The 24,210-nt window shown below is 38.5% G+C and overlaps 3 protein-coding genes across 3 annotated transcripts in view; 2 read left to right on the top strand and 1 right to left on the bottom strand.

Annotated features, from left to right (window-relative positions):
- The first annotated feature begins 12,266 nt into the window (after nt 1-12,266).
- The window catches only part of LOC116328111 (sodium- and chloride-dependent taurine transporter-like), a 31,027-nt gene continuing 19,083 nt past the window's right edge, over nt 12,267-24,210 (top strand). Inside the window, exon 1 of the mRNA XM_039601702.1 lies at nt 12,267-12,368. The gene's annotated coding sequence lies outside the window, so the exon portion shown is untranslated. The remainder of the gene's footprint in view (nt 12,369-24,210) is intronic.
- On the top strand, nt 13,411-16,766 carry LOC120434125. Its single transcript, XM_039601656.1, has 7 exons — nt 13,411-13,492; nt 14,713-14,787; nt 15,048-15,203; nt 15,467-15,782; nt 15,969-16,167; nt 16,508-16,553; nt 16,629-16,766. The coding sequence occupies exons 1-7, from the start codon at nt 13,460-13,462 to the stop codon at nt 16,749-16,751; spliced, it is 948 nt and encodes a 315-aa protein (XP_039457590.1). The 5' UTR covers nt 13,411-13,459; the 3' UTR covers nt 16,752-16,766.
- On the bottom strand, nt 19,461-23,316 carry LOC120434126. The gene is made up of 6 exons (XM_039601657.1): nt 23,269-23,316; nt 21,252-21,505; nt 20,975-21,103; nt 20,754-20,894; nt 20,132-20,255; nt 19,461-20,060 (listed from the first exon to the last, which is right to left on the bottom strand). The coding sequence occupies exons 1-6, from the start codon at nt 23,309-23,311 to the stop codon at nt 19,843-19,845; spliced, it is 909 nt and encodes a 302-aa protein (XP_039457591.1). The 5' UTR covers nt 23,312-23,316; the 3' UTR covers nt 19,461-19,842.

Raw genomic sequence — 24,210 nt, 5'->3', positions numbered from 1 at the left:
CTTGGGCAGACCATCCAACAATACTAGCAACTCATTTTAGCTTTTACATGCGTAATCAAAAAGTTCTCGTTTTAAGAGTTTAGTTGCTGCTAACCAGCTAGTCCACATCATGCCAAGATCGGGTTTTCCTACTGACTAGGAGTCCTAGGACGTAGGACCTACTTCAGTGCTGCCACCTTACTCTACAGTTTGCGTCTGTCCTTGGAAATTCTATGTGAGCTGGAAGGTTCCTCTAACAGCAGGTGAAGGACCAGGTGTGGTCATGTTGAGCTCACCACATTTGCAGAGCAGAACTATGCTGCCACCACCCTTGGAGAAGCATCTTATTACAGTTTGGTCATTTCTGTCCTTCAAGAGGTGAAACTATGTGTAGCTCTTTTATCCTAGTGGTGCCTTAAGTGTATCTTTTTTTTTTTAGGTACCACAGCATATCTTAACAGAACTATACCTTTGGTGTGGTCACTTGAGAATTTATCTCACGCACATTGCAGTACTACACTTCCACAAACTGCTGGGAAAAGCAGCTCTTGAGGAAGCATCTTATTATAATGTTTAGTCATTTCCCACTGGGAAAAACAAACAATTCCAAGAGGTGAAACTAGTGTGTAGCTCTTTATCCACCACACATGCACTCATATGTAAGTGCATATCTTTTTTTTTTTTTTTATACAACATTTCCTTTTATATCCTCTTTTGCATAATTTTCCTCCCATTTATCTTTCACGCTTTTGCAGTACTACACTTTGTAAAAGTACCTCAAAGCTGTTCTTGAGGGACATCTGAGGCTAATGTATGAAAATAGCAAAAGTAACAGCAAAGGAAGGGGGTGACGACCTGATCTTTCTGTGTACCACTGACGGAGAACGAAAGCAAGCATGAATAATTCACCTGCTGCACACTCACACTAGGATGGCAAAGCTTTCTTGGCAAATCGAGCTAGTTACGACACCCATACCACCTCATCTGGAAACTTCATCTGCCTCTCTCGCTTTCAAGCCAAAAGACTGGGAGTACCTAAAAGTGAGCTACAGGGGAACTCTGATGTATTGCATGAATTCCTCCGAGAAGACAAAGTGTGCTGGTAATCAGCAAATATCAAAGCTAAAAAGGAGCATTAAGCACTATCAAAATGGTCTGCACTGGTCTAGCTGCTTCTCTTTACAGCTGGAAGTGTGGGCACTGATGCTGAGGTATCAGTCCCAGCTCAGAGTCCACGCCCTGAATTGTTTCAAAACGGACATAAAGTATGAGCTAAGAGCATCTGCAAAACAAAATACATCACCATAATAATTACCCTCCCCACCCGCAGTGGTTGCCCAGCGCCCACTTGCTCCAATTGGTCCAACAGCTGGTAACCAGGAGAGAAAAACACCAGGGGATTACACAGGATCCCTGAGCTGCTGCCGGTCCTGTACTTCTCGAAGCAGATTTACCAACAGAGACGATTCGCTTCTGGCTCGCAACACTTGCGTCTCTCACAATCTCTACTGGTATTTTGCCACTATGACTGGCACTCTGAACTGGGCAGGGCTGCATCATGCCTTAGCTGCACAGACAGTGTGCCTGCTATTAGCTAGAGGCCTGAAGTCATTGTCAGCAAAACTATTCAAGAACTCAGCACACAGCTCTAACGGCCATCTCTGTTTTTGCATGACAGGAAATGAATGGCTGTGTTGTACTCTACAATCACCACCTAAATTAGTAGTTTTACTCAAGAAGACGTGACTCAAATTCACGACAAGTTTCTATTGCCTTGTAATCTCTCTTAAAGCTGTATTTCCATTGGTGATCATATCATGAGGATAGCAAAGTCCACAAAGAGCGAGGCAGTTTGCCAGCAAGAAAAACTAATATTTAACCATGTTTTCTTCAAATAATCTGCCACTCCCTTTCACCTGTTGAGCATACACTGTAAAATTTAAATGTCAGTTCAGGTTTTAGGCTGTTTGCTTCTTAATTACAAGTAACTGTGAAATACATAAAGATCAGGTAACTTCCTTTTGTGTAGAGGCATGCAATGGCAGGACATCAAGTTGTGTGAACAGCTCCTGCTCTAGACATGCTTTACAGGCCTGTGATGACAAAGCATCAAGTGCACATTATTTGCAAATGGTTCTCAAGTCAAGTTCTTTGTTGGTTTAGTAAAATGGAGGTAACATGGTACTGCAAGGCATTTCCTTCTTTTGTTGTGATGGTAACTGTTCCAAAGCCTTTTATCCTTATCAAGTGAAAGAGGGCTAATTAAACTAAAGACAACAAACTGTAGTTTAAACATCCTGAAAAGAAAACACATGGATTTCATTAAAACCATTTATAAGATAACACTGCAGTGTGTCCAGTCACTTTAGTCCAACAGACTACAACTGGCCTGCATGAAAATGGACATTTCCACTCCCAGTTATTGTGTGTCCACGTTTCCTCTTCCTCATTCCCACCCTCATATCCAATACTCTAATAAACTTCAGCATGGTCTGCAGAAGGGTTGGTTCAACAGCCAGCTGGTCGGCTAGCTGATGTTAGCTCTAATTAAGCTACAGTATTAATACTAGCCAGCTAGCCGAAGCCAGCTAATCTGTCAACTACCAGCTGGCCTAGCCTGCTAGCCACTATCAAATCAAAGCTGGCTTACGCTTTATGCTGACGCAAACTGTTCATAATTAATAGAGTTATCGTTACAGATGCACACCTATGAATAATTTATATCGTTATAATATTGCAGTTTGTAAGGGATGGGACTGGCAGGCAAGCGCGCGGCCGCCGGCGACATTTTAACCTGTCGCTGTGTTTGTGGCTTTGTTGAATGACAGCTCGCTAGCAATGACAGGGCAACCGCGAGTGGTGACATTTTTATGACAACAACTACTGGGCTTTGTTTCCGAAACGTGGAATTAAATCCTGCCGGAGTCTGTATATAAAATTAAAGCTGAAGACATAGCGCGTTATATGTGAGCCACTGAATCGAGGCGCCAGCCGAGGGCCAGCGAAACAACGCAACCGTGAGCAGGTTAGCGCCGCTAGCTAACAGGCTAAGGTGCTAACCGCCGTTACCGAAAGACAAAAATGGCGTATGGCTGCCAGTGCCTGAGGGCTCTGTCAAACAGGTAGCAACACAAATCAACTCACCCCGATAATGCAGGTATCTTCCCCTTGAAACTTGGGAATGTACTTGTCGCCCCTGGTCACTTCGGAGCTGTTCAGGGGCCTAAAACGGCACATCACTTTGATGGTGCACTCCGCCGGGTCGGCCATCTTCCACGGTTCACGAATGGAAATTCACGAGAAGAATTAAAGTATATACTGGATCTCAGGGGCGGCCGTGAGAGGCGAAAAGGGAGGCCGAGCCCCTCTGTCCCAATCTCAGGTTCTAGAAAGGGCGATGATCAGTTGGACATTCAACAAAAATCCTTGTTTTTCCACTCAGTCACTTCCCCCCGTCCTGTTAGGAAGCCATGATACCGGTGGATCAGCGGCTGGCCACCTCACCCCTCCTGCTACCGTGGATGTGGATCACAATGACGTCACCCCGGCAGGCGCTCCCCTCCTTACTGTTTTTCTGTAATGAAATCTCCATTAATCAGCAAATGCACACAAAAACTCACAGCAGCTGCCCAAAGTATTTAAAGTATTTGTACCTTGCTGCCACTTTTCACTTGTACTTAATTTCAGATCATTTCTTGTAGTCATCACTCAATACTTTGTATTTTAATTTAAAAACATGCCACACCTATAATTATTTTCAATAGATGAGAAATTAGAACAATATAGAAAGCAATCAGCATTAAAATGATGTATGAATAAAACTGGTGACACAGCAGATGCAGTAGTTAGCTCCGTCTCCTCGCAGAAAGAGGATGTTGTCAAATCCACCTGTTGGCTGAGTTCCTTTTGTGTGGTGTTCGCGTGTCCTCCCTCAACCTGCGTGTTCATCCGTTCTCTCCAGGTTACACTAGCTTTCTCACATAGTCCAAAGATATACTTGTTATTTGGTGAATGTGCACAATCATTCAACTAAACATTCAACCATCAACCTCCTTGAGCCACAGTTGCACACAACCACAATAATGTTGTATATATTATGATATTACTATAAAACATACATCATAAATTAGTTTTGGTCTTAAGCTCAATAAACACCCCTGTGTTGCCATAAAAATGGCATTCTCATACACTTATAAGATTGTCTAAAATTTACTTTATGCCTCAGAACCTCAGAAGGGAAAAAAATGGATGTGGAAAATGTTTCTATATAACCATCCATCGTGCTTTTAAACCTCTGTAACCCATGTACATAGACTATAAATGTGTCAAATTAAGCATCATTACATTAGACTTATTCTTCATTCTTAGATTTGAATGTTTCACTGAATATTTATGAGTTTCAATAAAGCAGACAAAATGTATTTATGTTCCACAGTGTGGGAGTCTTGTTTATCTAATCTGCCAGGGAAATATTAGGAACAGTAATGCTATTGTTACTTCCGAGAGAGGAAAGAACTACAGCATGCTGTGAAGGTTGCAGCTGTGAGACCTCCTCATAACTAAAAATTCATCATGCCTGACCTCACTCAGCAGATGCCATATAATGGAGCAAAAGCCATGGCAAACCTCTAGCGGCTGGACACATTTTCAGGCCACTCCCTGAAACACTGAGTGATATCCTTTTTCATGTTAGAGTGCTTAGCTAATCCAAATACCAGTTCTACTGGCCCACTTGTGTGTTCACAGAGGGATGAAAGGGTGTGGCACTGCTGTGTGAGCTAACAGGGTAGTCTGGCTATAACTGAGCAACAAGTCCCCACAGACCACATTGTCGACTGTCTACTATACTGGTAATAATAACAGGAAGGGCTATTGAGTCATATGAGCTCTTATTATGTCCCTCTTTATTCAGCTAAATCTGGGATGAGTCTGGCTTTTCATGGCATTTAAAAATGAATGCCTTTACGCCTAAATTTGATTGAAACATTAAAGGTCAACAGTTGTCTTTTGATGCTATTAAAAACTCTTAAATTCATCCTAATTTCAAAATGTTTACCCACTGAATATCCTTGTGTTGACTGGAGGTATGAATGGTACAAAGACATGAAAGTTTTGTAGCTATTTATATCACAACTAGCCACTGATTCAAAAATCGTTCTTTCTTTTGTAAATTTGATCATTTTGATTTCGCATAGTATAATGGTGTGGTAGGACTGTTGCCTCACAGGAAGAAGGTTGCTGAGTTTGATATACCGTCTGGCTGAGGCCTCTCTGTGTGGAGTTTGCATGCTTTCCATGTCTGTGTGGGTTCTCTCTAGGAACTCTGGCTTCCTCCCACAGTCCAGACACATCCAGATTGTGGGAATAGGTTAAGTGGTCATTCCAAATAGTCCACAGGTGTGAATGTGAGTGCAACTGGTTGCTTGTCTCTCTGGGTGTTAGCACTGCAACAGACTGGCAACCTGTGCAAGGTATACCCCGCCTCTTGCCCTATGTCAGTTTGGATAGGCTCCAGCCTAGGAAGAAAATTGATTAATGGAATTTGATAATCATTTATTCTGATAATAGTATCTGTATTATCAGACAGATTCCAACTTTAACTCCAGGTACACAGAATACTACTAGATGTCATTTGATAATATATGTGTAAACACATAAAAAAGTATATTCCAGCCATGTGCATCTACATATACATGGATATCATGGTGAGTTGCAGCATGAGATTACTGTATTAGCCTCTTTCCAGTGAAATGTCTTGTTTTTAAAGTGTTGTTTGAGACGTTTCCAGAAGTGTACATGAGGAAGAGAGGTCCTTTCACATTTCAAATTATATTTAGAATCATTTTTCAATGACCTGATGACCTTTCACATGTCATATCATCTAACCAGGAAGTGAAGCTCATGAGATCAGTCTCTTTTGTGGGAGTATCCTGGGCTCAAAAAAGCCTATAGGAATTTTTTTTCCCCAAAAGTAGGAGAAACCCGATCTCCTGGACACAACCCACGTAAGCATGGAGAGAACATGGACACTCCACACAGAACGGTCCTGCCTGGGTTTGAACTCAAGCTCCTGCTGTGAGGCAGCACTGATCCACCAAATGTTTTTCAGAGATTTTGCTGGGTGGCACTGTAATACACATTTATTTGACCCCCCTGCCTCTCAAATCACATGTGTACTGAAGAGCTCACCATCCAGCTAAGCCTATTAGTTGACAGCTGTGTCTTATTTATTGCAGTCATGTAGTGTGTAGGTTTAGTTTCACTGTAAATGCTTTAGGCTTTAGGCATAAATGTGTTTATGAGTGTTTACAAAGGAGAAAACAACAACACTGTCATTCATTTAGTTACATCCACTCATTTTATGGGAAAGACATAAATTCAAAATGGGTGATATAAAGTCTGTCATACACCTGCCTCATCATCATGTGGTGAAACTGGAAACTAGAGCAACAGTGTTTTTCAGATCTTTAAAATGACATATTGCACTGTAGAGATACTTTTACATCTAAACACATTAAACATTTTACTTAAATATATAATAATTAGCATCAAAATATATCAAGAGAAGCAAAAATACTCATTATACACAATGTCAAATTTCAAAATAATAGGTACTATTTCATCAGTTAACGTGGCATCTGAGTCTAATTTTGGTTAGTCAGTAATCATGAAGTACAAAGTATAAAGTGCAAATCCCAAAAAGTTGGTTCTTTTCATTTGGACATAACGTTTTTAGTGGGAGAAACGTTTCATCACTCATCCAAGTGACTTCACCAGACTGAAGAAGTCATTCTTATCTAATCTGACCGTCTTCCAGTAGCTGTTACCATAAAAATCATAAAGTCATGAATTTTCTGCTGTGTTAAGACTTGTTACACCCTCCCACAGCTTTACTGCTCTTCCCAGCTCAGCAGAATGACAAAGGACAGACAAATGAGAAAAGGTCAAACTTAACTAAGATTGTCTAAACACATCAAAAGATCTGCACCACACAAGAAGAACACAGGTTTTCTGAGTAAATAACATTTTGTGAGCCCAACCTGTCTTAAAATACCAGCTGTAAAACACATCTGACCAGCTGCCAGCAGAGGTTCATAATCCATCATGGGGTGTACTCATGTTGATAAATGTACCAGTCATTTATCTAGAGGTGTTGGTAATTGACAGGATGAAGGAAATCTTTGAAAGTTTGCAAAACTTGAGAAAATACACCAAAACTAACGAATTAAAACAGTTCATAGCAATTATATGAAAATGAACTGATTAAATAGGTTGAGAGGGCAGAACATTAAAGGTTTCTTTGAATGTGTGACATCTTAACTTGTAAAAATTTAATTATTTTGTACAATAAATATTTTTCATACTTTAACTGGTTCCCTCATGCAAACACTGGACACATTTCCAATACTATGCAGTCTATACCTGGTTATACTGATCTATAAAGCCAGATGACACACATCAGGTAAACTACAGGCAAGTCTTAAATGAACAATGATCTGAATGATCTGTAACTTTCTGTTACTGCATTTAGCCCCAAAGAGGCTAGAAACACTGTCCTACCACTGTGACCATAAACTAGGATTACAATACAAAGACTTTTGAGACAACTGTTGCTGTGAACTAGCACTTTAAAAATAATGGTAAGCTTAAGTAAACTATACATTTTGTACCTGCAAAGCAGACAACAAACTTACTAGTGACAGCACAGCCAGCTTGAAGCTGATGGTTTCTACCCAGTAATAGATTCAGTAATGTTACTAAATGATGGTCAGCACCGATTGGAGGTTTAGAATTTAGGTTAAATCCAGGCATACAAATCTATAAAGATAAATATTATTCAAATGTGATAAAATATGAACGCTAACTTTGCTTGCCACAAATCCACTCGGTAAAGTTTCTTCTTTTCTTGGGCATTCCTCTGCCAGCTTCCTTTGCAAAGTGTGTGATCACAGGTGAAGTGAAGGATATTTTTCCATTGCAGGGTTTAGAGTGCTTCATTTGGTGATACCTGTTGAGCAACATTTCAAAATAATCTCTAAGGATATAAATGTTGAAGGAAGATTATTTCTGTTTACTGTTAGGCTAAAAAGCTTCATACAGACATAACAATTTCTAGTCTAAGGAGCTTGGAAAGAAAAGCCTGTGGACATCTTGAAGTTTCTGTCATTTGAGAAGATTCTTCAGTTCTAAGAGAGTCCCAGATTTCTAAGCCCTGTTGGGAGTGTCCCTAAGAGGGTCGTGGACACCCTATTGGTCCTTTGCCTAATCACACGAGCCAAGGTGTGAAAACGGGTGTACATCTGCTGTACAAAGTATGGAATTTTCAGAGTTGTCTTTCTTTTCCTTTAGAGTGTTGGGCCCACCCGAAATGTCTTCAAGAAACTTAAAGAAGTTCAGAAGCTTTTCGTTCCAAGCTCCTTAGATTACTTCGACCTGTATGACTGAGAAGCTTCACAGACATAACAATTTCTAATATGTCAGCAGCATCCCCATAAGGCATATAACACCCCTACACACCAGCACTGTGCTCATATCATACTGCCACACATATCATACATGCCATAGGGATGGCCTCCCTCTTATTTTTCCCCTCCTTTTGGGGTTCTTGATCCCACAATGCATTGCAGTAGATAAGACATACAGGAGAATCACCTGTAGCTAACTTATACGGTAAGTTCCTTGTCATTTATACAGTACATTGTACTGTTTTCTGTGTTCAGCAACTAGGAGTTACCAGAGAAACCTTAATAACTTTAAGTTAAAAAAGAAGCAGCACCTGGACAAAGGCTTCTGGTCCAAAAAAGGAAACAATAACAATTAGAAACACATATTCTCATTTATATTATTTTATCTTTTCAAAAACAGGTCAACGGTGTTCATGTAAATACTGGCACTGCCAGAGGAGGGAGACAAAAGCTTTTGCCACAGTTGTCAGGCAATTCAAATCTAGGTTACAAGTTGAAGGAAATCCCTTCCCAAGCTAGAGTTAAGCACCTAGTGGGCAGCATCATGTAGGGAAAGGTGGCTGTGAAATATGCAACTTTCAAAGGAAAACATTCAGACAATATTTTAGTTTCATGTTCATTAGTCTAATCACTGTACCACAAAGGTATTTTTTATGGATCTGGAACCTTTCCAGAGAACCTGATGCCTTTTCCTAAACTGAAACAACAGAGGACTTAGCATACCAAAAGACACCTCACAGCTCCTCAATGCAGACATGGCCAGTACAGGTTTTCTCAGGAGAAATTTGTAATTAATTTTATGTAAAAATTGAAAGAGATGTGGCATTATAATGTAAATGCAATGAATTAAACTATTTTTTAGATTTTACTATAAAGCTAATTTATTATTGTTGTTTTAATTAAACTTCATGTTTATTGATTAATGTTAAAATACATGTGGAAGTACTCCCAGAACTCAGTAAAGGTGGTGTTGGTGATGGTGGTTTGACAGAAATCAGACGAGCTGTACAGCTGGCCAATTTAGAGAAGAATTTAAATAGATTTGAGAAAGACTGATAAAACTATACACTTGAGGAATTAAAATTTTAGACAATAAGGGAAAGTTGTTAGCTCCACAGTGTCCCAGAAATTATAGCTTGCCCTACCACGGAGTTTCATTAGACTGCTGGTAATGGATAAAGCATGACAACTTCCTGCTTTGTGCAGCTGTTCATTACTGGCAACTGTAGCCAGATCCAAAAATGTGTGCCCTTAGTGCAATACTTCCTTTACTTTATTTTGGCTATGCGTTATTTTTTTTATTCTTTGTGGGCTTCACTTCTTCACTGCAAAATAACTGCAATGTGCCATTTAGAAAAAAGAAATAACTATCTCTGATTTGGTTCTACTTTCTCTACATGATAGCTGATCTCTGACCCTCCACACAGCTTGAAGCAGCACTAGTGGTAGTGCTTCAAATGATAACAATATTAAAATGCACTGGAAGGTATTTGTGGTTCATTTCAACACAGTGTGATGTTTACTGCCTTCTTCATGGTGTAATACTTTCAGGCCTTTAATTTTAAGAAAACCCCATAGTCGAACCTTACTTGTGTAAGGTAAGGTTTGACTAAGTAAGGTTATTTCATGTGGCCCAGACCCACCAGAATATATTCTGTTTTGTTGGCCCACCGTCCTCCATCCTCAATAATTGTTGACTACCTGTTTTTCTTCCTCTGTTCCTCTCAAGATCAAAGACTTCACCCGTTGCTGCTGTGCAAAAAGGGACCGGCTACCCAAGCTCATTATTCATTTACCAATCAAATCAAGTTAGGGGGCGTGTGACACTCACAACAGCCGTAACTGGTACAGCGTGCTGCATATTTTGACTGTGTACATGAGGTCATGTACACAGTCAAGCTGACCTGCTGACTAAACACTTTCTGTCCTTATACTATCACAGTTACTTTAACAATTATTAAGCAGTTACTTTTTTTACATAGGATCAGGTAGGTTTGAATAGCTGTTTTTCTCTTTAATAAATATAATCATTTAAAAAATGCATTTTGTATTTACTCAGATTGTTTTTGTCCAATGTAAAAATATTTCTGTTGATCTGTAACATCTAAGGGTAACAAATTTCCCCCAACAATAATGTATAATGAGTCTAAGGAAAAAAAATATTAAATGTGCTCAGTGTGCCTGAGTGTGTTCACTTGTGTGTGCACTCAGCTACTTCAAGGTTGTTCTTGCAGTGAATGAGGTAAAAGTGGGTCCCACCTCCTGATAAGCAGTTTTGCTATGACTGCAGGAGGACATGCTGAACCTGTTTAAGACTAAACTAAAGCTAGATGTTAAACATTTTAGTTAGCTGGAATCAATAGACTTGCAAATTCAGTTTGGTTTTTAGAAAATTGATAAATACAACCATGGAAAACATTTTTAGTGCTTAGTCCTTTTTATAGTCCCAGTATGTTTGATCAAGACAGTCATTACAATAAGCCAGAGCAAGCATTACTGAATGTTTATAGCTACAATCAAGAAAAACTAGACCAAAAATTAGCAAAACTCTGGTTTATAGTAGCCTGGACAAATGTTTTTTTTTTTTTTTTAAAGTAATCCAAGTCAGCAGTGAATGGCATAAGATTTCATTTTTTATTATTTTTTGGATTACACAATCTTTATACCATGAGTCAGCTCGATAGTTGATCTCTAAAGATAATATAAAATATTTGGGATGCAAAGAAAGAAAGAAAAGTAAGTACCAACAATGGGATTCTTGCCATATAATAATCTACTACCTTGTGGCTATTTATCTACCACTGTCATCTTGTATAAATACATTAACACTGGAAGATCAGCAATAAGAGATAAATTGTTTTCAATTAAAGTATAACCAAGGGCCAATGATCAGCAGAGACAAACACCAGTTCAGGTTAGCTTGTTTTTACGCATAAGTAGATTTGATCTGCAGTAGATGAGTCATTCGTTCTCATGTGTACATTTCCAAAACAACCACAAACAACAATCAGCAGATAAGCACGAATAAAACATCATGAAGAAATAAACACATAAATATTAGCAGAGAGTAGAATTCACACAGCGTCATGCAGGATAACAAAAACTATACTCTTTTTCATCTGAGTGATGGCTGCTGGAGCAAAGCTTTTACATCTTGCTGTTCTGCAAGATGTAACAGACGTGTGGATCCTATGCGGACTGTTACCTGTTTACCTGTCAATTTGACTCTTCTCCCTCATTTCCAAAATGTCTGAAAGACAAAAATCCCCCATGAATTTACATTGTTGATAATGTAAAAAGATAAAGTCAAAACACTTAAAGCTCTCTACTGCACAGTATCAACAGACGAAGCTCTTCATCTTGAAATGAACAAAGGAAGAGGAAAAAGAAGTGAGGACATTGTTATACTGGGCATTGGTTCACCTCATTTTATCCATTCTTTAAACACTGTCCACTGTTTGATTGTGAACAACTCACCACCATCATGTCACCTAGACCAGTAAATGTGGGTAGGGTCTATGTCTCTACCCTCACCTATGGTCATGAGCTTTGGGTAGTGACCGAAAGAATGAGACGGCAGAAATGAGCAATGACTGGCCTCTCCCTTAGTGATAGGGTGAGGAGTTCAGCCATCCGGGAGGGGCTCAGGGTAGAGCAACTGCTCCTCCACATCGAAAGGAGACAGTTGAGCTGGTTCGGGCATCTGACAAGGATGCCTCCTGGGTGCTTCCTGGGTGAGGTATTCTGGGCATGTCCCACTGAGAGGAGGCCCCGGGGCAGAACCAGGACATGCTGGAGAGATTATATCACTTGGCTGGCCTGGGAACATCTTGGTGTTCCCACAGAACGACTGAAGGAGGTGGCCGGGGAGAGGGAGGTCTAGGCTTCCTTGCTTAGGCTGCTGCCCCTGTGACACAGCCCCGGGTAAGCGGAAAAAGAAAGAAAGAATGGATTTACTGTTTGATAGTTTTAGTTAAAAGGAGACTTGTTAAGTTAACATTTTATTTCTCAGCCCTTTGTATGATTCACCCCTCAAAATAATCCAATGTCTGAAACAAGCTGTTAAGCATTTCTGTTTTCATTGACAATACTAAGATATACTAAAGCAGTTTTGCATGATTCAGTGTTAAAAATAATCCTTTCTTAAATGATTCTGGATCCTAGTGCAGTCATCCAATTCACCCTTTATCTGAAACAGTCCCTTTTCACTTTGAGACACTATGAGACACCTTGTGATGACCATATTAGTGATATCTTAATGACATCATACAGCCTACAGTAATGAATGAATAAATCTGAAACTAACTATTCAGAACTGTCTGAAACCTGAGCTTTTGGATGCCAAAGACTACTTGCACATATACTGAACTAATTATTTGAAACTAAGGCCATGTTTAATATGAAGCATCCTGCACTAAAATAGTAGTTAAATGACAAAAAATTAGGATAGGCATACTTGGTCCCCTTTACAGAAATCATTGCTGAGAAAATCTGTATTTCTGCAAAAATATTTCATTCTAGAAAAAAAACTAGCTAGTGGACTGAAATCATGCCAATAATTATAAAATGTGGTCATAAATATTTTGTACTTGTAAATCGGTTTTGTACTTGTAAAAAAGATTTGTATGTGTAAAAAAAATTTGTGTGTGCGTAAAAAAGATTTGTATGTGTAAAAAAGATTTGTGTGTGCGTAAAAAAGATTTGTATCTGTAAAAAAGATTTGTGTGTGCGTAAAAAAGATTTGTATCTGTAAAAAAGATTTGTATCTGTAAAAAAGATTTGTGCGTGTGTAAAACAGATTTGTGCGTGTGTAAAAAAGATTTGTGTGTGGACTTAGCCAAAAAACCCCTGCAAGTTACAAGTACGAATTTTGACCCTATTTTTCTTCCTTTAAGCTGATTGGTCAATGTCATGTCAATCACAAATTAAACAATCCAATCAGAGAACAGATGGGCTTGGCTGTCGGGGGATGCTTTACGGACCTTCAGGTCCTGGAAGGGTAACACAGTTTGAAGATGGAGGACAGCGGTGGTGCTTCTGCAGCGCAGGTAAGCTTTAATTTATGGTTTACTGGAACAAGCTAATTGTCCAGACATATATTTTTGAATATCATGTTCGGTTACTACACTGTAATTTTTCACGGTGCCAAAAGCTAGCTTAAAAAGGGCTCTCAACATTAGCCCTAGTGTTGCATGTGTTCAAATAGTCTCCTGTGTGGCACGGTCTGTCTGCTTAAACATCAGCATCGTGGAGAATTATGTGTTTGGATTTAAGTTTAATCCCGATGAGATGTCGTTTTGGTAATATTTGGAACTGAAATGCTCTGACTTGACCTTAGCACTGGTCCCAGGTCACCCCCGAGTTTGTGTTAGAGTAATACTACAGTAATTACAGTATACAACAACTTTCAACAGCTACTGGAAGTTAGGGCACCTAGCTTCAGTGAGCGTTTTGGGATTTATGACAGCTTATAGGCAGCGACATTAAGAAGTACTCTGTCATACAGTACCAGATTGACCAAGAATGCTTCTGTAGTAACTGTAGTGCAGTGTCTGTCTGGTGTCAGTAAGCTATGTCTATTGATATTTGCTTTGCTGAATGTGTCGTGTTCAAAAATTTAAGAAGGAATTCAGGAGAAAAGATTTAAAAGATTGAATTTGCTTCAGCAGTTGAAATTACAAGTTTATAGTGCCAGCCTTTTGTGTGAACCAGCTTCCCAAAAGGATAATGCTGAAACGGGCTTTACAGCTTATATACTGTGACAATAAAAACAGATGCTGATTCTAAGGCCCAGTTCACGGAATCTTGTTCAGACTCCATAACCCAGAGACTAATCTAACCATTATCGTGTGTTTGTAAGCATGCTGCAAAAACCCCCTCTGCACTCTATGTGTACCTGCAACATTTCAAATACAGCGCTGAATGACGCTCTCAACCTTCGAACATGGAGTGCCAACATGCTTATGAGCACATTTGCATTGTGTAAATCTTAAAAAAATAATGAAACAGCCTTACTTAATAATTTTGTAAACTCGTAAATAAATTTTCAACCCTAACAGATGTCAAATGTGTTTAGGGACTTTTAAAGTCTTTCTGCATCGGGTTGTGTTTTGAAGTGTGCTATACTAAATTTGTGGGTCATCTGTGTCATCATGGGAACGTCCACGGGGTACTTCAGAGAGAACCCTTCTTAAATAGGAGAGTGTATGATACATCCATAGAGAAACGTGTACATCTTTGAAAATTGTCTGATTGTTTTACTTAACAGGTGACTGTAAATCAAGTGGACCTTGGTCTATCTCCCTCCAGAACAGAGAACCTGGGATGTCCCTGTGACTCTTTGGTGGGTTCATTTTTTTTTCATTATTAAAGTAATGTTGTTTGAATTTTTTGAATACAGCAAGGTGGCACAGGATAGAACATATTTAAAAATAATTTTAATGCAATTCAGTTTCTTTACTGTATTACAAAGTTAATAAAAATAAAAGATTTTCATGAGAATATTATTTTGTTTTATTGAGTTTTACATAATAAAACATTTCATTGTTCCTTCAATGCACTTCATATGATATCAGTAATTCCATAAATTTTTTCTTCTTTCAGGTGGCTTTAGGAAGACATGTTTTCCAAAACCTTCAAAATAGGCTGGTGCAGTCCTACCAACAGCAGCCCTTGGACCTTGATCATATTGAGTTCCTCTGCGTGAACGCATCAACTCTAGTCTGTTCTCTTTCTGCTCATATTAATGTTCCATCACTGGTAGGTTTATTTGATTTAGTTTTGGTTACCTTTAAAAATCGTTTCAATATATGCCATTCTTATGTATCTTATAATGTTAATTTTAAAGTGTAGTAATTATGCTATACAAATACACCTGTCATCCATTGCTTTGTTAAATCCAAGATGAAATTTTGTTCTGTGTTTCAATATAAAGATTGGGGATAAGAATAATGTTACTAAGATGGTAAAACTGAATTCTAGGACTTCATCCAACTAAATATTTTAATGCAACCATCTTTTAGGTAGTTGAAGCTCTTCACCACCTCATCTGCCTCATCCATTCCGATATGGATACAAGAAGGTCTGCCATTGTTGTTGACAGCTCAGCTGGTGAACGGGGGAGGGCAAAGCTCTATGTTTCCAAAGACCACCTCAAAGATCTAATAAAGATGGACCTCTCCGTTCCTTGTATCTCCAAGCTTTTGGGCATATCGCAGAAAACAGTCCGACGAAGAATGGAAGAGTGGGGCCTCTCAATAACGGCAACCTACAGCTCACTATCAGATGATGAACTTGACAACTTAATTGCAGCCATAAAACAGGAATCGAAAAATCTGGGTTAGTTATTCATGTGAAAATAATGCTTGTAATAAGATTCTATTTTATTTTTCTTGTTAGCAACATTTCATATTTACATGAATAACACTAGCTGAATGTCATGATTAGTTAGTAGTTTGATTTACTGTACTATAAGTGCCTTCCAATGTGCTGTTGTAATTCTTTCACTATGGAATGTCGTTTTAGGCTACAGAATGGTTAAAGGACGCCTCAGGGCACTGGGCCACAGGGTGCAGTGGAACAGAGTATGGGATTCCATGCGTCGTGTTGACAGTGCTGGAATCCTTGAAAGGATGGCAAATCTTGGATGTGTTGTTAGAAGGACATACAGTGTTCCTGGTCCTCTGTCACTGCTCCACATTGACACCAACCATAAGTTAATTAGGTAAGTTTAACATAACTCAATAGTCATAGGGCACATTTGGGCACATTACTATTTAACTCATTCATGCATATGCAAACACTGTATTTTACATTACGCCATTACTTTACCGCCAAGTTAGCAGTTATAAATAAATAAATATATATATATATTTATTCTCTAAATTCTAACAGATTAAGAGAAGTTCACCAGCCTTTGCATGCTTTTAGAAATGTGTGATCCACTTTCAAATTTGACAAGTCCTAACTTGTAATGTTTCATATTTGATTATTGGTGAAAATGCAATTAATTAATTATACTCAGTGTCTGAAGTCTTAGGGGCTGTGTCTTTGTCTCTTTACAGATATGGACTTGTGATGTTTGGTGGTGTTGATGGCTTCTCAAGGAAGGTTTGCATTCTTCACTAAAATAGCAGAAAATGTGATGCTAGTACTAGTACTTCCATAATGTCTCTTTATTTTCAGATCTTGTACTTGAAAGCAGCTAACAACAACAAGGCTTCTACAGCACTGACGTTCTTCCTTGAGGCTGTACAGAAGCATGGATTTCCATCGAGGTATAATGCAAAAACTTGCTGTTCACATTAGAGCATAGAGGCTTAAATCAGTCTCACTTCAATTTTGAATACACGTTCGTGCCTGACACACATGCTTACTGTCTGGAAATGATTGAATTTTCCTATCATTTGTATTCTATTTGCAGAGAAATACTACAATAATAATAATACGTTTTATAACACCTTAAGTTTACCTTACAATAGCAACAATACAATATATTGAAACATTGCAAATAAAATTTAGACATAAGTTAAAGAAGAAAAAAGCAAGCATGACAGTATAAAAGCTGAGCAAGTTAAAATGGACTAATACAGAATCAGGTGTATGCAATTCTGAATAGATGGGTTTTGAGACGTGACTTAAAAGTGGTGAAAGAGTTTATGGTCCGGAGATCTGGTGGAGGTACATCCAAAGTCTTGGGGCAGAACAACTAAAGGCTCTGAGTCCCATTGTAGTTAGGCGAGCATGTGGAACAGACAGAAGGGAAACTGAAGAAGAGCGAAGTGTATGAGGGGGCGAGTACAAATGTAGTACAAATGTAGAAGATCAGATAAATATGGACAAATATGTCAAATCAGTGTCAGCTGTTTCCCATGTGTTTTCATTTTCTCTAATCACACTTGTGTGTATGTAGTCTGTGTGTTTCTGTTCATTCTTTGTCATGTTGTCTGTTGTCGTTTGTGCCATGTTTCCATGCGTCTCTGCTTCTACGCTCCATGTTTCAGGTATCTTTGTATCCACGGCGAGTTTCATGTTTTGGTTTTTATGTTTATCTTTAGTCTGCCCAGTTTAGCTTCATCTCTGCCTTTTGTTTTGTATAGTTTTTACCAGGCTTAAGAAACGGCTTGCTTTCTGTTAACATTCAAGTTTTGTTCCACATTCCATTTTTTGTCTGCACTTGGGTCCACTATTCATACTTCACACAGTCAGCTGCTCCGCCAGACTGTGACAGAACAACCATTTCACTGACTTTGCAAGTTAACATTGCTAGTTGTGCATTGTACTTTTGGGGAAAATATTTACAAATATAGCTCTGCATAAGAGCTCAAAGAGACCTAAAATATTATACAGTTGAATGTAAAACATTCACATTTTTCTTTAAATGTTTAACTTTAAAATATTGCTAAAATGTGATACTCTGTCATTTCTATGCCCTTTGTTTTTCATATTTCTAGAGTGAGGGAGACCAAGGAGTTGAGAATGTTGACATTGCTCGATACATGTTTGAAGTTCGGGGCTGTGGTAGAGGAAGCTTTATGTCTGGCAAAAGCGTGCATAACCAAAGGTATTCTAATTTACAACAAAAACATATTTTTGATTGCCAGGTGTAGTATTCCCATAACATTTTGTTTGCACAGAATGCTTGGAAATTATTTCATTTTATGAGGATGAATGTCACTGTATAGTGATTTTTTTTTTTTTAAACGTTTTTTTGTTTTGTTTTAAAGGATAGAACGCCTGTGGCTGATGTTTGGAATGTTGTCACCAACATCTACTACGATCTTCTTCACGGACTTGAGGAAGACAGACTCTTGGATCCAACAAACTGTACTGACCTTTTTGTGCACAGTATGTGTTTTTGCCACGAATCCAAGCAGATTTGGAGACGTTTATTGAAGGCTGGAACAATCACTCTCTTAGGACAGAGCGGAACTACACCCCAAACCAACTATGTGAGATTACAAAGACTCAGAATCCAGTCAATCCTCCTGAAAGTATTGTGGTATGATTACACATCTCTAAATTCTTCAAATCGCTTTTTTGAAAAAAAAATATATATGTATATCATTGACAAAATTAATAAAGCATGTATTTTAAAGACTTCCTGAATTGATGGTGTCTAATTTCAGGCAGAGTATCCAGATGTGGACATTGCAGACTTGGACCAAACTGGTATTCACCTTCCAGAACTTGTGTCTCCACTTGACAGTGAGGATTTGGAAAGAGTGAGACACCTTTTCAATCCCATGGAACCCTCGATGTCCTATGGGGCTGACATTTACAGTTCCCTTGTCCAGTATGTGGAAGGCATTCTTGAGAACAGGCAGGATTTATAGCTTTATCTAGAGTGATGGTTGAAAATAAGATGCCCTAACAGATGTTTACATTATGTTGAATTATCAGTTTTGTATCCAAGGACAGTTACTAAAAGTCTGCATCAATATTTATTTTCAGTTTTTAATCTTAATGCATTTTGTGTTTGATGAGTTTACAGTTATATTTTCCTGATAATCTGTCAGTTAATGCAAAGGTAACATGATAAATGCTTTCTGTTCTCATGTAAGTCCTTTGTTTAATAATAGCTTCAATAAAATTTTGTTTAGGTGCCATCATGCCTATTCTTGCTGATTTCTATTTTTATTTAATTGTAAAGGCAATATTCAATTAATCTACTTTATTTACAGTCTGACAAGAATTCTTTTCTTAACTTTGATGGAGTGGCAACCATTCTAGAATGTAACTTGTATTTAAGTCCAATAACTGCTGCTCCAAATCCATGTCCTTGACAACTTCTAGATTTTAATTTGGGGTGTTCAAGCACATTTCCTTTGATTTACAAAATGATTTCAAAGAACCTCAAAAATAATCCGGAAAATTATCATCCAATTTTCATAGCTCAAAACTTGACTTTATTGATAACACCTTGAAAGTGACAAAAACTCTCATGACTGTAGAACTGTAATGTTTTGATGTGTGTTAGCTGTCCTGCATGTGGTAATTAAATAGCTTGACCACAGCTGACAGTGTGGCAGATTTTTATTAACATTATATTCAACAGCATTGGACTGTGTGTAACATTTAATACAGCTTTAGTATTAATCTACTTTTTTTCACTTCTTGTAATCCATGAAACTGCTTCAAACAAAGAGATGATGTGAATCGGATGCATGACAATGACTTTAAGTTAACAAAACAACCCTAAATAACACAGTCATTAATTCCTTAACTTCAAATATAAATATTAATGGTGGGAACTGTAACTTTAATTTTTATATTTAAACTCGCATGACAATATTCCCCCAAAATCAATAAGCCTAGGTAACAGTGAAACTTTTGGCTATGTAAAACATTTTTCAAGCATGGTAAAGTTTATTCGACATCCAGTGTCTACAAATTGCTTTTAAATAAGGCCGAAACCTGTGGCACAAGTTGCAATGCAATCATCAACATGTTTGGAAAAGACATTGTACTCGTGGAAGTGCCCAGGCACATGCAACGTTCCAAAACATGTAGAGGATATGAGGTAGTCTGCTTTGACCACTTCAACCTTCATGGTACCAGTCGGAATTTCCCATCCGACCCAAAACCTCATCAGCTGGCTGAGCTGGAATGGAGTGGCTGTAAAGATAATCAATGCATTAGAAATCAAATTAGATTCAAATTTTGAATCACAATGCAATTACACTTGCCTGTTTCAATGTAGGTCTTCAGAAATCCCACTGTTTGCATTTGGATGCTTAGTGGGTAAGGTGGATCATCATCGTCTTCATCATCGCCCTCATCTCCTGGCCAAACAATGTGGCTAAGAACAGCCTAAAACGAGATTTCAGAGACACACTTAGGAATGCAACTGCCTTACAAAACAGTTTTTTTACATGTTACATTTGTGAAGGGACTTTTTTCCGACACTTGGCATTTATATATGGTGTATTCTATGGGTGCTCATGATGGCACTGGATTATCTGGCAGCCTTTAAAAAGAATTTCCCTCAGGATGAATAAAGTATTATCAATCAATCATTTTGTCTCACTTAAAGTATAATGGTAGAAGGACTGATTCTTACTTTTCTACTCTCCCAGACCCTTCAAAGTTTTTTCTACAACAATTATCATTCTCACAATCACATTCTTATTTTCAGTACTTCCTACCAAAAATTCATACAGAGCAGGGAGCCAGGGATCTTAACAAACTGCTGATCAGTAGATGACCTGCTCTACCTCCTGAGCTACAGCCTCCCCTAAAAGCAGCATTAACTGTCATGCCAACTAGCCTTGTCACTGTAGTTGGCATCTTAGAAATGCATTGAAATACCTGTGCAGTAAGAATGCTGTCTTCATGCTGGGGAAAGACCACTGAGGCTGTGTCAGGTCTTTGTTGAAGCATAGTCAACAATCCAGTGTCCTTCAGACCTTTTCTGATGTGTTTTGTCTGCCTTTTAGTTCGGCCTATCACCTAAAACAATAATTAAAAATAACCACATGATATTTGCTTAGGTGACGACAATCTAAAACAATTTTAAAGGGCAATCTTACTGCATGATGGAGAAGCTGTTGGAACAGCCATCTGCGGTTTTCTGCACTGACGGGTGGCAAGTCCCAGGAAATGGCCAAATTGTTAATGTCATCCTTCTGCTGCTCAGTGAGGTGTTTATTACCATCAAGCTTATAGAGGAGAAAAATTCCATTTTAGTATGTTACAAATATATTGCCTAAAAATCTGCATTTTCTTGAGGGGGGTATTTACAGTTATATAAAAATGAGTTAATTTAAATTATGATTTCACTAAGGCTTGAAGTAAATTAGTATTCACCATGCAAATTGTAGAACGAATATCTAGATCTGGCACATCATCGAGCTGGACAGTGACAGTGTCTCTATCAGCATGGACCAACATGTGAATAATAGCCTTGCTGAGGCCATGCAATCGTGGCCCATCGCTCAAAAATGAATGCCCAATCATTCTGCCTGCTACCACAAATAAGTCACTGTCTGCCAAAATCTGAGAAGTAGAAGGCACTAGATGGTTCTCTTGTCCCTCAAAGAGAAGGGTCATGTTGGCTGCACCTGGAGAAGAACAGTACAAGCAAAATAAAAAAGCTATAGCTTTATCTATTGACGTAAGTACTTGATTAATGAAGTTGTCAAACATAATAATAATAATAATAATAATACATTTTATTTGAGGGCGCCTTTCAGAAACCCAAGGTCACCTTACAAAAATACAATTAATAAATGGAACAGTAGTCATAAAATACATAAAATAAGTTAAAATGACAAAACAGCGTGACAACAGATAAAATCAGCATTAAAGTGAATAAGCCAGTTTAAACAGATGTGTTTTGAGCTGTGACTTAAATACGGAGAGGAGTCAATATTTCTTAGTGCAGGAGGAAGAGAGTTCCAGAGCCGGGGAGCAGAGCGACTGAAAGCTCTGTTCCCCATAGTAATAAGGTGTGAGGACGGAACAGTAAGTTGAATAGCAGATGATGATCTGAGAGAGCGGGAAACAGTGGTGATATGGAGCAGGTCACACAAATATGAAGGAGCAGATTTATGGATACACTTGTATGTAAGAAGTAAGATTTTAAAATTTATCCTGGCTTCTATGGGCAACCAGTGAAGCTGCTGAAGAACTGGGGTAATATGAGCACTTAACGGAGTACGGGTTATGACCCGAGCTGCAGAATTTTGAAGAAGTTGGAGTTTATGGAGGGACCGTTTAGGGAGACCAAATAGGAGGGAATTACAGTAATCAATACGGGATGTAATAAGACTATGGACAAGGATGGCAGCAGCATGGGGGTAAGGAAGGGACGGAGTCGGTTAATATTACGTAAATGGAAGTAAGCAGACCGGGTTATGTAATTAATGTGAGACTGGAATGAAAGAGTATTATCAAGTATGACACCCAGACTCTTAACCTGAGGGAGGGAAGGGTGGGAGAGTTTTCAATGTTAATGGAGAAACTGTGGGATTTGGTTAAGATAGATGGTGTACCAACAAGTAAAACTTCAGTTTTATTACTGTTAAGTTTGAGGAAATTGGAGGAGAACCAGGATCTAATCTCAATAAGACAGTCTGAAAGGGAGGTAGGTGGGAGGGATGAATTGGGTTTAGAAGAAAGGTAGAGCTGGGTGTCATCAGCATAACAGTGAAAATTTATATTATATTTTCGGAATATATAACCAAGAGGGAGCATATAGATAATGAATAGAAGAGGCCCTAATACTGAACCCTGGGGCACACCAGCAGAAACAGGAAAGAGAGTAGAAGAATGGGATTTAAATTGGATAAACTGAGTGCGGTCTGAGAGATAGGAGGTAAACCAGGCAAGGGGGTGTGACTAATACCAATGGAAGCTAACCGGTTCAGGAGAATATTGTGAGAAATGGTATCAAACGCCGCACTAAGATCAAGAAGGATGAGAATGGATAGGAGACCAGAATCAGCTGCCATCAGAAGGTCATTGGTAATTTTAACAGAGCAGTTTCTGTGCTATGATTGGGGCGGAAACCAGATTGAAATTGCTCATAGAGATTATGGTCATTGAGATGTGAATGAAGCTGGGCGGCGACAACTTTCTCAAGGATCTTTGAAATGAAGGGGAGATTTGATATAGGGCGAAGATTATCATGGGGACACTCCAATAGGGCATAAAGTTTTGGACTCTCCATCAATTGCTCTAAAGAAACGAAGAAGCTTCTCAGATGATGCAAATACTTCAATGGTATCTTTTTTTTTTTTTTTTTTAATTTTGGAGTAAAATTTTCGATGGATTATTTTAAAACTCATCTCACATTAATTAAGAAAAGGATATAGAAACATACCGCTATGGATGTTAAAGCCATGTTGCAACTTTAGCATTGCCATGCTGAAAAATGTCTCTGGACCCCAGTGCCAACAGCTGTGTCACCTATTTTAAAATTGGGAAAAAGAAAAAAACAACAACAACACAAGTAAAGTTACAAACTGCTTTACAGCACCCTTTAATGGAAAATCCTCATTTACCAAGTTGGAATGTTAAACAGCCTTTAAAGAAACTAACTGAATGTATGCTTCACCATAAGCATTACCTTGTAAAGAACAACGAAAAGGTCCTGCCCAATCAATCTGTGGTCTTTTGTAGAAAGCAATGATCTCTCGGCTCTGGGATGTTTGATCTTGTCGAATGTCAATGATAGCTGTGATTGTGGGGTTCTCCTCCTTTTCCTTTAAGAGATGCCTCTTAAACAAAACTGCAGCATCTTGGGGATCACTGGCCTTTTTCCACTGTTCTACTAAAAGATAAAGTACATTGTATGCAAAAATAACATTTTGTACTGTAAACCCAGTAAGTCGAAAAATTAAGGCCCAGCACACTTTCTGGTAAGCACGTCAATTTGGAATTTTAAATATACTCTGACATTTGGTATGAAAAGTACCTTCCTTATTGTTGGCTGGGATGTCAGTGTTCATCTCAGCAGCAAAATTGAGAAGTGTGTCTCTGAATTCATGTGCTGTGTGATGCAGGTCATCCACTTCACTTTACCCAAAGTGGTGCAAAAGAAAAAAAAAGATCAGTGTTTAAACATATATACACTGATCCATCTATCTATCTATCTATCTATCTATCTAGATAGATAGATGCAGGAATACTGTCAATAAAAGACAAGGTGACCTAAACAATGCACTCTAAAGAAGCAAAAGTATATTGTCAAAATGCCAGGATGAACACTGATAAAAGCTCATCCATGTGGTCAACATGATCATAGAAGATGAACAGGTTAGGT

Source organism: Oreochromis aureus, linkage group 18, assembly GCF_013358895.1.
Source record: "Oreochromis aureus strain Israel breed Guangdong linkage group 18, ZZ_aureus, whole genome shotgun sequence".
Lineage (NCBI taxonomy): Eukaryota > Metazoa > Chordata > Actinopteri > Cichliformes > Cichlidae > Oreochromis > Oreochromis aureus.
This window is presented reverse-complemented; position numbering and strand designations above follow the sequence as displayed.